This window comes from Equus caballus, chromosome 28 (genome assembly GCF_041296265.1).
Source record: "Equus caballus isolate H_3958 breed thoroughbred chromosome 28, TB-T2T, whole genome shotgun sequence".
Lineage (NCBI taxonomy): Eukaryota > Metazoa > Chordata > Mammalia > Perissodactyla > Equidae > Equus > Equus caballus.
The window spans coordinates 26415841-26428362 of NC_091711.1; the positions used below are offsets into that span (position 1 = coordinate 26415841).

Sequence of the window (12522 nt, forward strand, 5' to 3'; positions counted from 1 at the left end):
ACAGCATGAACTAGAAGAATAAAATGGAGCAAAAACAACAGTTAAAAAATTCTCCCTTATTCTTCCCATTACCCTCAAAAAGAAAAAAAAAATCAGAAAATGCCAACGACTTGCCTGGTCCTCCAAGAAGCTGTTCAAGGTAAAAGAGCAAAGCAAAGCCCTTCTCATAGGGAACTGAGGAATAGGCTACGTCAGGGTCTACATTCGTCAGATCAACCACCAGTTTGGTGAAAGGATGCGTATCCCCAAAAGTCTTTATCTGCAAGAGACAAAATTAGATGAATGTTCAAATAGGAAGACTGGCTGCCACTGTGCCAACAGCAAATAAGGAAGGGTGACTTCACTCAGCGGCATCACTTTAGGGGAGTCTAAAACCTAAACAAATGCAGAGACTGGAAATTGTAGGATGTGTTGGCATACATTTCTGGAAGTCTATTCATGGAACAGCTACTTGTGTAATGTTCCATGATATTTCTTGCCCAATAATAGGCTTTGTTCTTATAAAAGACTAGAAAAATGTTTCAATGCCTAGTCAGGAAATTTAGCTTTCAGGAGAGAGCACTTAAAAATGACATAAATATGCCAAATAAAATTCAAAGACCGTACATTAACTGCAAAGCCCCAGCGAGGTCCTACTGTTTATGAACATGAATAGTATTCATAATATAGAATAGATAATGACTAATATGTATCAACAGAACATTATAACAGCATCTGCTTGATTTTCCACATCTGTAGAAATGACTTTCTTGTTGCTACTTAGTAATGATGCTTTACAAACTACATCTTTGAACACCCATACAACTTTGGATATACGCTTTTAAAAGGATCACTCATTTACCGAATTCTGCAGCTCTCCCCATCCTCCCAGAGCATGAAAATGTCTGAACTTTTCGCCAAACAATCGTCCACAAATGTGGCGTTCCAAGTATACAGTATGTCCTTCATTTAACCTGAAAAAAAAAAAAAAAAAATCATAAAAACAGGGACCTAGCTGAGTGGAAAAGGCATTTTGATCAACAAGATATTCTCTTTCTGGCTTTTCTACAGAGTAAAGCAACTGGACAGCCTGAACACTGTCGTCCAAGCAGACTGCCTATGTGGCTTCCCTGAATTCAATTCAGAACAATGGGGAGCCCAGCCCAGCAGGGAGCAGCCCGAAAAATTAAGCCATGGCTCAGGTTTTGTGTGTCCGTGTATTATAATGTGACCAGACCAGGAACTAAATAACAAGCATAAAGTGAACACCTCCACTCTACCTAACATTGTGACAAGCGTTACAGGAGTTTTTTTTTAAAATCCCCATCTACCACAGAGATGATCACAAAGAAAAACAAGATACACACACAAAACAATTCAGAGGTGGGAGGCAGGGAAAGAAATTAATCGATAACAGGAACCAACAAAGAAATAATAATAAAAACAAATCTTACCAAAAGTGATTCCAAGTCTTGTTGGTCACTAAGTTCCCTGTCCAACTATGAGATATTTCATGTGCAATGACCTAAAGAAAATAGTGGAAGGGATTAGTAGCAAAATTGATTACCTTAATCTAAAGTAACTCACCATGCAAGCATTCTAGTTCTTCCAATTCTATGTGGTTCAATTTTTTTTTTAACATTAGATGAGATATTCAGGGAGTTACTCAGTTTAGCCAAAAAGTCATAATTTAGCCAAAGACAAAAAAAGTACAGCATCATTAAAAAATTTAGAAACAAAAAGTTATTTAGAAGATACTAAATTAAATGAATACATGACTCCATTAAAAAAGATTTCATAAACGTATGAAGAGACAAAACCATAAAATGTTCCTTTTTTTTTCTTTTTCTCCCCAAAGACCGCTGGTACATAGTTGTATATTTTCAGTTGTGGGTCCCTCTACTTGTGGCATGCGGGATACTGCCTTAGCATGGCTTGATGAGCAGTGCCATGTCCGTGCCCAGGATTCGAACTGGCGAAACCCTGGGCTGCTGAAGCAGAGCGCGCAAACTTAACCACTGGGCCACGGGCCTGGCCCCCATAAAATGTTCTTAAACCCATTAAATCTAACTCTTAACATAACAATGTCTTGCAACAAGAATCCCCAAGTTATCTTCTATAACCGTATCTTCAATGTAACAATACAATGGATATTTTTAAATCAGTTGACTCAATACTTCCTGAGGGTAAGACCATGCTGATAAACTTTAACTTACATTGGAGAGCGACTTATCACCAGCCTAAAAAAGAAGAAAATTACCTTAATATTGCAGTCATCAAATTATAGACTATATCTCAAAACTGCCTACTTCACGATATACTATTCTGGCCTTAATGGTCCATCGTATTTCTACTATGGCACTCCAAAGGGTTCAAAACGGACACACTGAGAAAATAAAACAAAAAACGCCGGACTGAAAAACAGGATAATTCTTTCACTCATCTAGGGAATTTTTCCAATACCAGGAGGGCCAGCATACTTGTCTCTAATTAACTTCCAGGAAACATTTTCCTATTTCCATTTTTCATATCTGCTCTTATTTACCCTTACGTATCTTCATTCTCTCCTTACTACCCACAGCATATTTAAGAAAAGTCTGTCTTGTCCTGTGTCTCCTGTGGAGTGTTTTATTTTATTTATTTAGTTGCTAATCCATTACTCACTTGGTTCTAGGAAGGATTTAAAGTAGTTTACAAAGGCATATAAAATATTAGCCATATACTGTGGGCCTAATCCCATCCTTTCCATGGTAAACTGAGTTGTTGTTGTTGTTTCTTACCAGTACCTATATGCCAAGTGTAAATGGTAGTTTCTTTGTCTGGATCCATAATCCATCACAAGATTGTTGTGTCACAGCCCTGCCTCCTCCAACATCCCAAACACCTGAACATAATATTCTTTTCTCCCAAATGGCCAAATTATTTTCCTTTGAAAAATGAGATGATGGTAATAACCACAACAAGCAATAAAATCAGAAACAAGGGTTATATAAATAAGAGAAAAGACTTTTTAAAAAATATTATTAGGACTCTGAGGTTCTTCACATCTAGGTTTATGTTTGAGAGGAACCTAATTTCAAATGAAGGACTATTTACACTCACCAGCAGAGTAGGAGTTACAAAAGTCAGGCAAGGATTTTCCATGCCGCCATAAGGGAAGGATGGAGGCAGGACCAGCAGGTCATACTGCCCCCATACATACGGGCCTCCCAGATCTTCTGCAATTTTAAGCATAGATTCAGTCTGGAAAATTAATGCATATATATTTGTATGTCTTAATTATTACTCTAATAAATTCCTTAAAAATGCATAATGCTTTCTATGAAGGCTACAAGTTAATAATGCTTATTTTAAATGAAAATGCTACAAAAAATGTATCAACTGCAAATTCACATAAAATAAGATATATTTAATTCTTTTACCACATTACTTAAAGTATCATATTTCATACTCAAAATCTTAAATCTGTTGTCTACCACAATTATTAAAAAGGGTAACCATATGACCAACCTCAGAAAATTCGTAAGCAGACTTTTCCACCTGCTCTTTCTCAGACCATACCAGTGTTCTTGGGCCAATTTGTCTGCAAAAATTAAAGAGCTCCATGAAAATGAAATTCAAGGCAAATTACTCACCTGCTTCTAGGAAAGATTTAAAGTATCATATACAAATCCTTACAGTTAGGAGTGTGATTTGCCATGTGCTTATGGGCAGGAGGTGAAGCTAAATGTCTTCTCAGAGACACAAACCTGCTTTCGTACATGCAGCAGTAAATACGCAGCTCGATAAGGGGCAGTCTGGGCCAAAGGAAAACTGAGACATGAAGTACCCCCAAAGGTTAGCTGAAGCACTCTGCTAAGACCTCTGGGGATCTAGTTTCCTCCTTCAGACTCACAAGTATAGAAACCCAGTCACAGCTCAGTAAAAGATTATTCCAGAACAAGGAAGATGTAAACTTTGTTATACACTTAAAGGTTGAACACTCTTAATATGAGTGTTCAACAAATAGAAAGATAGAAAAACAAACAGAAGAAGAAGGAAATCCTGTCACATGCTACGACAGGGATGAACCTTGAGGACATTACGCTAAGTGAAATCAGCCAGTCACAAAAGGACAAATACTCTGATTCCACTTATGAGGTATCTAAAGTAGTCAAACACATAGAAATAGAAAGTAGAATGGTGCTTACCAGGGGCTGGAGAGAATTAGAAATGCGAATTGTTGTTTAAAGGGTATAGAGTTTCAGTTTTGTAAGAAGAAAAAGTTCTGGAGATCTGTTTCACTACAATGTGAATATACTTAGCCTTCCACCTACTGAACTGTACATTTAAAAATGGTTAAGATGGTAAATTTTGTGGTTTTCTTACTACATTAAAAAAAAAGAAGAAACAAGTAGAACTATATATCACTTATACAGGGCTAGAATTCAAAAGTATTTTTTTCACATAAATTTCATCTTAAAAAGTTTATGCCACACCAAACCCCCAACAACAAGGCTTGCCTTGGTATCCTGCCCCAGAGAGGCAGTGGACTCCAGAGCAGTGCTTCTCAAACTTTAATGCACATACAAATTATCTGGGGAGCTTGTTCAAATACAAATTTTGATTTAGTAGGTCTGGGTTGGGCCCAAGAATTTGCATTTCTAACCAACTTCCTGGTGATGCCAAAGCTATTGGTTTATAGACCACACAAAGTAGAAATGGTAGCCCAGGGCTAGCCAACACAAAGTTAATGAGAGCCACAAATGCGAGCCACATACATCATTTTAAATGGTCTAGTAGCCACATTAAAATAAAAGCAAAATGAGCCAGCTGATGAAATTTTAATATATTCTGTTTAACCCAATATATCCAAAATACTATCACTTCAACATGTAACCAACATAAAAAATTATTAATGCAATATGTCACATTCTTTTTTCCATATGAAGCCTTGTGTGTATTTTACACGTACGGCACAACTTGAGCCTCACGTGGTTAGTGGCGGCGGCACCAGACAGTGCAGGTCTGTGCTGCGTGGGCTTTAAAGTCAGCAGGCCTAGATTTGGGTCCTAGCTCTGACATTTCCTAGCTGTGTGACTGTCAGCCAGTTATTAAAACTCATCGAGCTTCAGTTTCTTTATTGGTAAAATGGGAAAAAATAATCGTATCAACTCCACAAAGGTGTCAGGATTCCATGCAATAATGTGTTGAACTTGGCACGTAATAAGACCTTATAATTGTCAGCTGCTGTGACAGACAATTGTTATAATTATCATTCAGTGAGTGCCTCCTATAGGCCAGGAGCTTTCCATAAGTTAGGTCTGTTAATCTTCACCAAAGTCCTTTGAAGCACATACTACTATTTCCAGTTTTTAGGTGAAGAAAATGAAACTCAAAGAGGTGAGTTGCCCAAGAATGTAGACAGTTGCCCAAGGATGGAACTGGAATCTGTTTTTCTGACATTTCTATCATGTCCACATTTCTGGCAGTTTAAAGCATGTGACCCCTACAGACATTCCTAATTTTCAGCTGCTTAGAAATAAGAACAAACAAAAAATTAAGAAGGAAGAGCATCTAGCTATCGGTAAAATTTTAATAAAATGCCTTATATTTCTGTAATATTTGTAGGCTTCCAAGTACTTCAAAATATTTTCTCTCCGCTGTTTCATGTAACCACCCTATGAGGTAGGAAAGGGAGATATTATAATTTTAAAGATGAGAAAATGGAGGTTAGGAGAAGTGACTTGTTCCAACTTGTATTAGAATCCAGATCTCTAAGTGAGGTAAGGGCATGGTCATTCTATAGTACTTGGACAACCTAAGGGGGCAAAGGTAAAGATTTTCTAATTTAAAATTTATTTATTCCTTATATTTTATAATTAGATTTGAACTTTTCTAGAGCAGTCAGCTTGATATCTTGAGGAATGATCAAATGGTCTACCGATTAATCCTGATAAAGGTTCAAGGTGCCCAAGGTTTAATCTTTCCATAAACCCGAAAGTTTGTTCAGAAGCTCACCTGCTTTCTAAAGCTCCAACAACTAGAGCAATCAAGTAGCAGGGGACTGGGACCTACATGGGAAAAGAAGACACAACATACGCTCAAATTAGTGTTTACAAATATTACAGAGTAAGACAATTCATATTTAAAAGTAAGTAAATTCCGTTTCAGATCTCCAGACGTTAGTGTGGATCACTTTCCTTTCGTGTTTCTCAAACAGTTCTTATTCTTAAGGAGTCAAATAGTTCAAAATGATGACATAAAATATTTCAAAACATCTATTTCCCTTTTATTCCATTAGGAAGGAAAGCTTCTGAAATGTGAAAGACATGATTGCACATTGTAGTACAAGCTTCTGAAATGTGAAAGACATGATTGCACATAGTACTACAAGGTACATTTTAAGCATTTCTCAAAAATTAACCTAGAAGAAGGGAATTTGTGCTCTTTTTTTGTTTTTTCTCTCTTGACTTAAAAAAATGTTTTTTAAATCCTTTTTTAAACCATTCCCGGTATATTTGAGAGACATACAAAATAATCCAGCAGTATGAGGATGTTGAAGGTTTGGGAGCTTCGGGTGGAAGCAAAATTGTCCAGTGTGGCTCAGTTAGGTGTTCTGTTAAGAAGGTCAATTACAAAAGCATATGTAAACACACACACACAATTCATTAAAGGTCAAAGCTACAAGTCAAATGACCAGCTACACAGGAATTTTACCGTAAAGGACTGTACCAGAGTGACTTTTGGTCTAAGACAGCTCTTCCATTTGTAAACACTAAACCACCACATGCCCACACTGGTGCCGGGGCAGGAGAAAGCATAACCTAAAGGGACAGGAAACCTACTAGTGACGGGAAGAGGGAAAATGGGATCAGGCACACTCCCTACTCTGCCCTCCAGCCACCTCTTCCTTCAATACATCACTGTACGTAGAACACACTATTTTAAAAGCACAAAAGAAAAAGAAATGAAGAAAACAAAAGCCAGAAGCTGCTTTCTAGATGCCAAAATATTTCAAAAGCGATTTTGTTCTCTGGATGGGCAAAAGCTATTTGTTGTTCGCATCCAACTAAAACAAAAATCTAGTTGCTAAGATCTTACTTTTTGGCGGAATCTGTATATTTTCCTGCTCGGGTCTTCTGGGTCAGATGCTTCTCCATCACGAATGGCACTCATAAGTGCCACCAGTTCTTTGGGGACAGATACCTAACAGAGAAGGAAAGTCATTTCCAGTTATAAATAAAAGGTTCTATGTATCTTAAACTATATATGTAAAAAAACATTTTTTACCTTTTCTGACTATCTGTACAATAGACTGTGAACCCAATAAGCTCGTATGTATCAGTTCTATAAATAGAATTAGCAATATGTAAAACTGGCTTCTTTAAACATGAATATGAAATATCTGTTCATTCATCTATCCATATTAAGAGCATTTGGTAGGAATTAGATTAAAATCCCAACTCTGCCACTTACTAACTGCATGGACTTGAGCAAATAACCTCCCTGTGCCTCAGGTTCCCTATCAAACGAGGGTAAGACTTCACAGGATTGCTCCAAGGAATAAACAATATAGAAGAGGCCAGCACCGTGCCTGGCAATGGGGGCCTCCACTCTTGCTCCTCTTCACACCCTCAACACAGATTCAAAAGGATGCTATACTCATTTTAGGACACAGAATGGAGTTTTGAACAATTTTATGTTTAAAATATAAACTTGGAGTTATAAATAGAAAAACTTTTTTTCTTTTTAAGATTTTATTTTTTTCCTTTTTCTACCCAAAGCCCCCCGGTACATAGTTGTATATTCTTAGCTGTGGGTCCTTCTAGCTGTGGCATGTGGGACGCCACCTCAGCGTGGCTCGATGAGTAGTGCCATGTCCGCACCCAGGATTCGAACCGACAAAACACTGGGCCGCCTGCAGGAGAGCGCACGAACTTAACCACTCGGCCATGGGGCCAGCCCCAAAAGAAAAACTTTTTAAAGGTCATGATTGTGAGAAACCAAAACTTATTGCCAAGAACTGGGAAATAATCTTCCCTGGAAATCTGTATGGAAAAGATCCTAATGGGGCAAACCATTCGGTCACTTAAATGTGCACCCTAGCTCCAAGATCCTGAAAGTTTTGCTATTCTCTGAGTATTAATGATCTAGCAAGCATATAGTCCAATAAGTGCTAGACTTTCATGTTCTTCTTGCATGGCCCAGCATTCAAAGCTATTACTGAAGCAGGCAAAGCATCAAGAGTTCCAAAAGTAGTGCTACCAGAACCACAGATCCTAGAGCTAAAAAGTATTCAGGAAATAATTTGGTTCTGCTTTCTCTCCTTATTTAGGCAGTAATGTGCTATACAGATGAGATAATGAGGTGGTGAGGTCGTAAGACTTGCCCAAGGTCACGCAGTTAGTACGTGGTAGAGAAGAGTCCGGAACCTGGGATTCCTTCCCTCCAAGTATATTTCTATATCGCACTACACTAGGTGTGGTTTGGTTGTGAGATGATCTGGGAACCAAGAAGGCACCATAAATCCAGGTTGGTCCTCAATTCTATTTGCTTGGTCTAAGTAGATCTGGCCTCTAGGACAGTACTTATTTGTTAATTACAGTCCTTTATGAAAGGGGTAGCAGTACCTATGACAAGCATAAGTTGCAAATGTATACAGATAAGTCTGTAATATGTGCCTGTTACATAGAGGTTTATATGGCCATACAGTGCATCTATGGAAACTTTAACCCTGCAAATGTTAATTTTTGAAAGTTAAAAACAATTGTTCCCCAATTCTTTTTTTTGGTGAGGAAGATTGGCCCTGAGCTAACATCTGTGCCAGTCTTCCTCTACGTTGCATGTGGGACACCACCACAGCATGGCTTGATGAGCAGTGTGTATAGGCCTGTGCTCAGGATCTGAACCCATGAACCCAAGGCTGCCAAAGCACAGTGCGTGAACTTTAACCACTATGCCACTGGGCTGGCACCCCCCCAATTCTTATTTTTAGGTCCAGAATTCTGAATTCCTTTTAAAATCAGAATGGTACCCATTTCCTTTTGGTTTTTTACACTTACATTCAAAACCGCCTTTAAAACAGATTCGAAATGAGATCCACAGCCTCTTTTTCACATATTTCAGGTGGGAAAATATTTCTAGCTATAAAAATTCAATTATTATCTCTGCTTATCATTTATACCACGTTTACTTACATGGATCATTTAATTTCACTGATAATTTGTGATACTCACCTCTGCACTGTAGGTCAATTTCACGGAAGGAGTGTCCTGACAAGGAAGAACTGCTCTGCAGTGAATGGCCTGGGAGGGAGAGATAAGAAACAGCTATGCCCCTGTCTTCTAAAGCAAGTCATTCAGAAGTTAAAATTGCAGTATTGTTCTCAGACACAATCTTCTTAAAAACAAGAATATGTCTCACATTTTTTCAGATCTTTTAAAGTAGCAAAAATAGATCTGTGGATCAAAAACCCTGACTTTCCTTTTTTTTTTTTTTTAAAGATTTTATTTTTTCCTTTTTCTCCCCAAAGCCCACCGGTACATAGTTGTGTATTCTTTGTTGTGGGTCCTTCTAGCTGTGGCATGTGGGACGCCGCCTCAGCGTGGTCTGACGAGCAGTGCCATGTCTGCGCCCAGGATTCGAACCAACGAAACACTGGGCCACCTGCAGCGGAGCGCGCGAACTTAACCACTCGGCCACGGGGCCAGCCCCCCTGACTTTCCATTTTAACGTATGGTCAACCCTCATGTTTCAGTTGAGGCATGAAGCAATGTTAATCGTGTTTCCCGCTCTTTGATCAAAGTCATAGAGCCCAGTGAGCAGCTGTTAGGAACCCTGAGAAAAAAAGGCTCTTTGGTGAAATAAATCTGAGAACCGTGCATGGTTCTTCCCTGTCTTGGGGAGTCACTAGGAACACTAGCGTCCTGAAGGCTCCGAAACACCGACAGTAAAGGAGGGTGTTCGAATTCTCACACTTATCTTAACAGGAAACCCATTTTTCTCTGGTTAGTTATTAACATCTAATGGGACGCCAGTGTTCTTAGGACGTAGCTTGGGAAATGCTGCTAGAGTCTTGACATTTCGATCTTGCAGCAAACTTTGAAAGTCAAAACTAGGAAGAGAAGCAGGGAGAAAGAACAGCCCTTTCTCAATACCATCGAGACACATTCGTTGTGCAATACGTGAAGTGTTTCTTTGCTTCCGCATCAATCTGTCACAAACATTGGTTCCATCAAAAAGAACAGCCAGAGCATCTACGGTTTTATATACCCCGCCTGTTTACAAATAAGTCTGCATCCATTGCTGGTGAGCAGAGGAACCCCAGCCTCATTCAGACAGTCTACTGAGCTTTAAAGAATGCAGATACTAATGCCTCTCTCTGAAGTTGTTACAAATCGTAGACATACTTCATGCCACCACAAACTAGCTTAAATCCCCCAAACTCCAGCCCTTTTCACTTCAGACCTAGCAGATTCTCCAAAGATATGGGATCCCACATAACCTCTAGATGGGTTAGGTAGGACCAGAAGAACCACGTGGTTCTCCCTCCCAAAACAAGGTTCCAAGACTATGCCTTTAGAATCCCTTAATGGTCTCTACTTAGGTGACTCAGCAACGCCAAAGGGTTTGTACATGTATTTCACTGGATAGGACCAACCCCAGGCAAACAAGCACAGAGAACAACCGTAAGCAAACCCATCAAACAAAATCATGTCTGCGCGTTTCCTATCAATGGCAATCATTTCTTTTTTTTTTTTTTTTTAAAGATTTTATTTTTTTCCTTTTTCTCCCCAAAGCCCCCCGGTACATATATTCTTCGTTGTGGGTCCATCTAGTTGTGGCATGTGGGACGCTGCCTCAGCGTGGTTTGATGAGTAGTGCCATGTCCACGCCCAGGATTCAAACCAACAAAACACTGGGCCGCCTGCAGCGGAGCGCGTGAACTTAACCACTCGGCCACGGGGCCAGCCCCAATGGCAATCATTTCTTAATGTAACTGAAATCTCTTTCCTCTGTTTCAAAACTGTTGCCAATAAGAAATGCACTAATACATTCGAAATTCACACTCTTGTGATTCACAAATCTTGCATTTCTTGGAAACTTTAGTTTATGGACATTCGTTAAGAAATACAGACTGAAATTCAGGCATCACTAAGAGAGTGCACAGCATGTACATTCTTGCCTAGAACACTGCATCTCTTCCAGATTACTGAACTAAGGGTTTCTTAGATTAAGACATTTCAACTGGCAATAGAAAGTAAACGTGGCTATTTCATGTGCTGATATTGCTTCCTTTGTTCTAGACCTGCATTCAAATTTGAGCCTAACATAATATATACCACACGGGAATACTGAGAGGATTAAGTATGCAAAGTCCTGCTGGGAAATATAGTAAATGTTTGATGAAGTGAGTTCCTTTAATTGTAAATTATTTGATTACTAACAGAATTAGTTTTTTTTTCCTCTTTCAGAAGACAGTTTGATACTTATTATCCTTGTGACAGACTATCTTAATTATATGGCCCTTTATTCTTAGTTTTTAAATAGAAAACAGAAGTAGTTTAAATCATATCACGTTAAAGGTACATTTAAGTATATTTACATAATATATACATTTATAAATGTATAAGAAAAATCTGGAAAGGCTACCCACCAAACTCAATGGTGGTTACCTCTGGGCAATAGTGTCTGAGAGGACTGGGAAATCTAATCTTTCACTTTCTACTTCTTTATTGTAACACTTTTCATAACCAGTACATATTACTCTTGAGTTATTTTTTCCTTTCATTTTATGACCATTTACTGAGGCCCACTCTACGCCAAGTTCTAGGCTAGGTGCTGGGGATAAAAATATTAATCTGACCTAGAGAGTCCAATCTAGGTAGACATGATTTCAAATTAAAGGAAGTTTCTTTTTAAAAGTAATATATGAATACGTTAATAATGAAAGATAAAAATGAAAATATCTATCATTTTTATAAAATCTACTAAATTAAAACACTACCTCAGGTAAGACCCACGTATCCATATGACCACTGTACTTTGCTTCATGAAACTGCAACGTGCCGGGAATTTTCTGTATGATAAATCATTCTGGATCTTTTTACCTGGCACTGACTAAAGAGATACGGGTGTTCCTTTCCAGAAGTTTGTTCAGGAGTGAGCCACTGAAGAGCAGATGATTTTGGAGACGTCTCAAAAGAAATTTCTATAACAACTTCTTGATTTCTGCATGGAACAAACAAATATATTAGTAGAGCATAACTCAATCTCACCAAAATTTGAATTCATAATACATACACTGAATAATATAAATAATATTTTATGAGGTCTTATTACTGATTGACAGTAAGCTCTAGAAAGGCTGCGTCCTAAGCGGGTAAGTTGCCTCTGATGTTCCCACCTGAATGCCAGCCTGTGGGTCCTTTCCCGCTACCACGCTAACTGCTTATGAAGATGTAACAGGAACTAAAATTAGTTGAATACGTCACTGTGTGTTACACACTTTGCATTTGTAATATCACATCATCTTTTATGAGAGTGGGAAAGTAGAAGAAA

The 12522-nt window shown here is 38.5% G+C and overlaps 1 protein-coding gene across 2 annotated transcripts in view; it reads right to left on the reverse strand.

Moving 5' to 3' along the window:
- LTA4H (leukotriene A4 hydrolase) overlaps positions 1-12522 on the reverse strand; it is a 32341-nt gene that overhangs the window by 12589 nt on the left and 7230 nt on the right. For both annotated transcript variants that reach the window (XM_001494765.7, XM_005606527.4), the window contains exons 3-12: positions 12072-12192; positions 9198-9266; positions 7063-7167; positions 5980-6032; positions 3490-3562; positions 3082-3222; positions 2196-2219; positions 1434-1504; positions 842-953; positions 115-259 (exon numbers count right to left, since the gene is read on the reverse strand). In XM_001494765.7, the coding sequence (XP_001494815.5) occupies positions 115-259; positions 842-953; positions 1434-1504; positions 2196-2219; positions 3082-3222; positions 3490-3562; positions 5980-6032; positions 7063-7167; positions 9198-9266; positions 12072-12192 (914 nt within the window). The remainder of the gene's footprint in view (positions 1-114; positions 260-841; positions 954-1433; positions 1505-2195; positions 2220-3081; positions 3223-3489; positions 3563-5979; positions 6033-7062; positions 7168-9197; positions 9267-12071; positions 12193-12522) is intronic.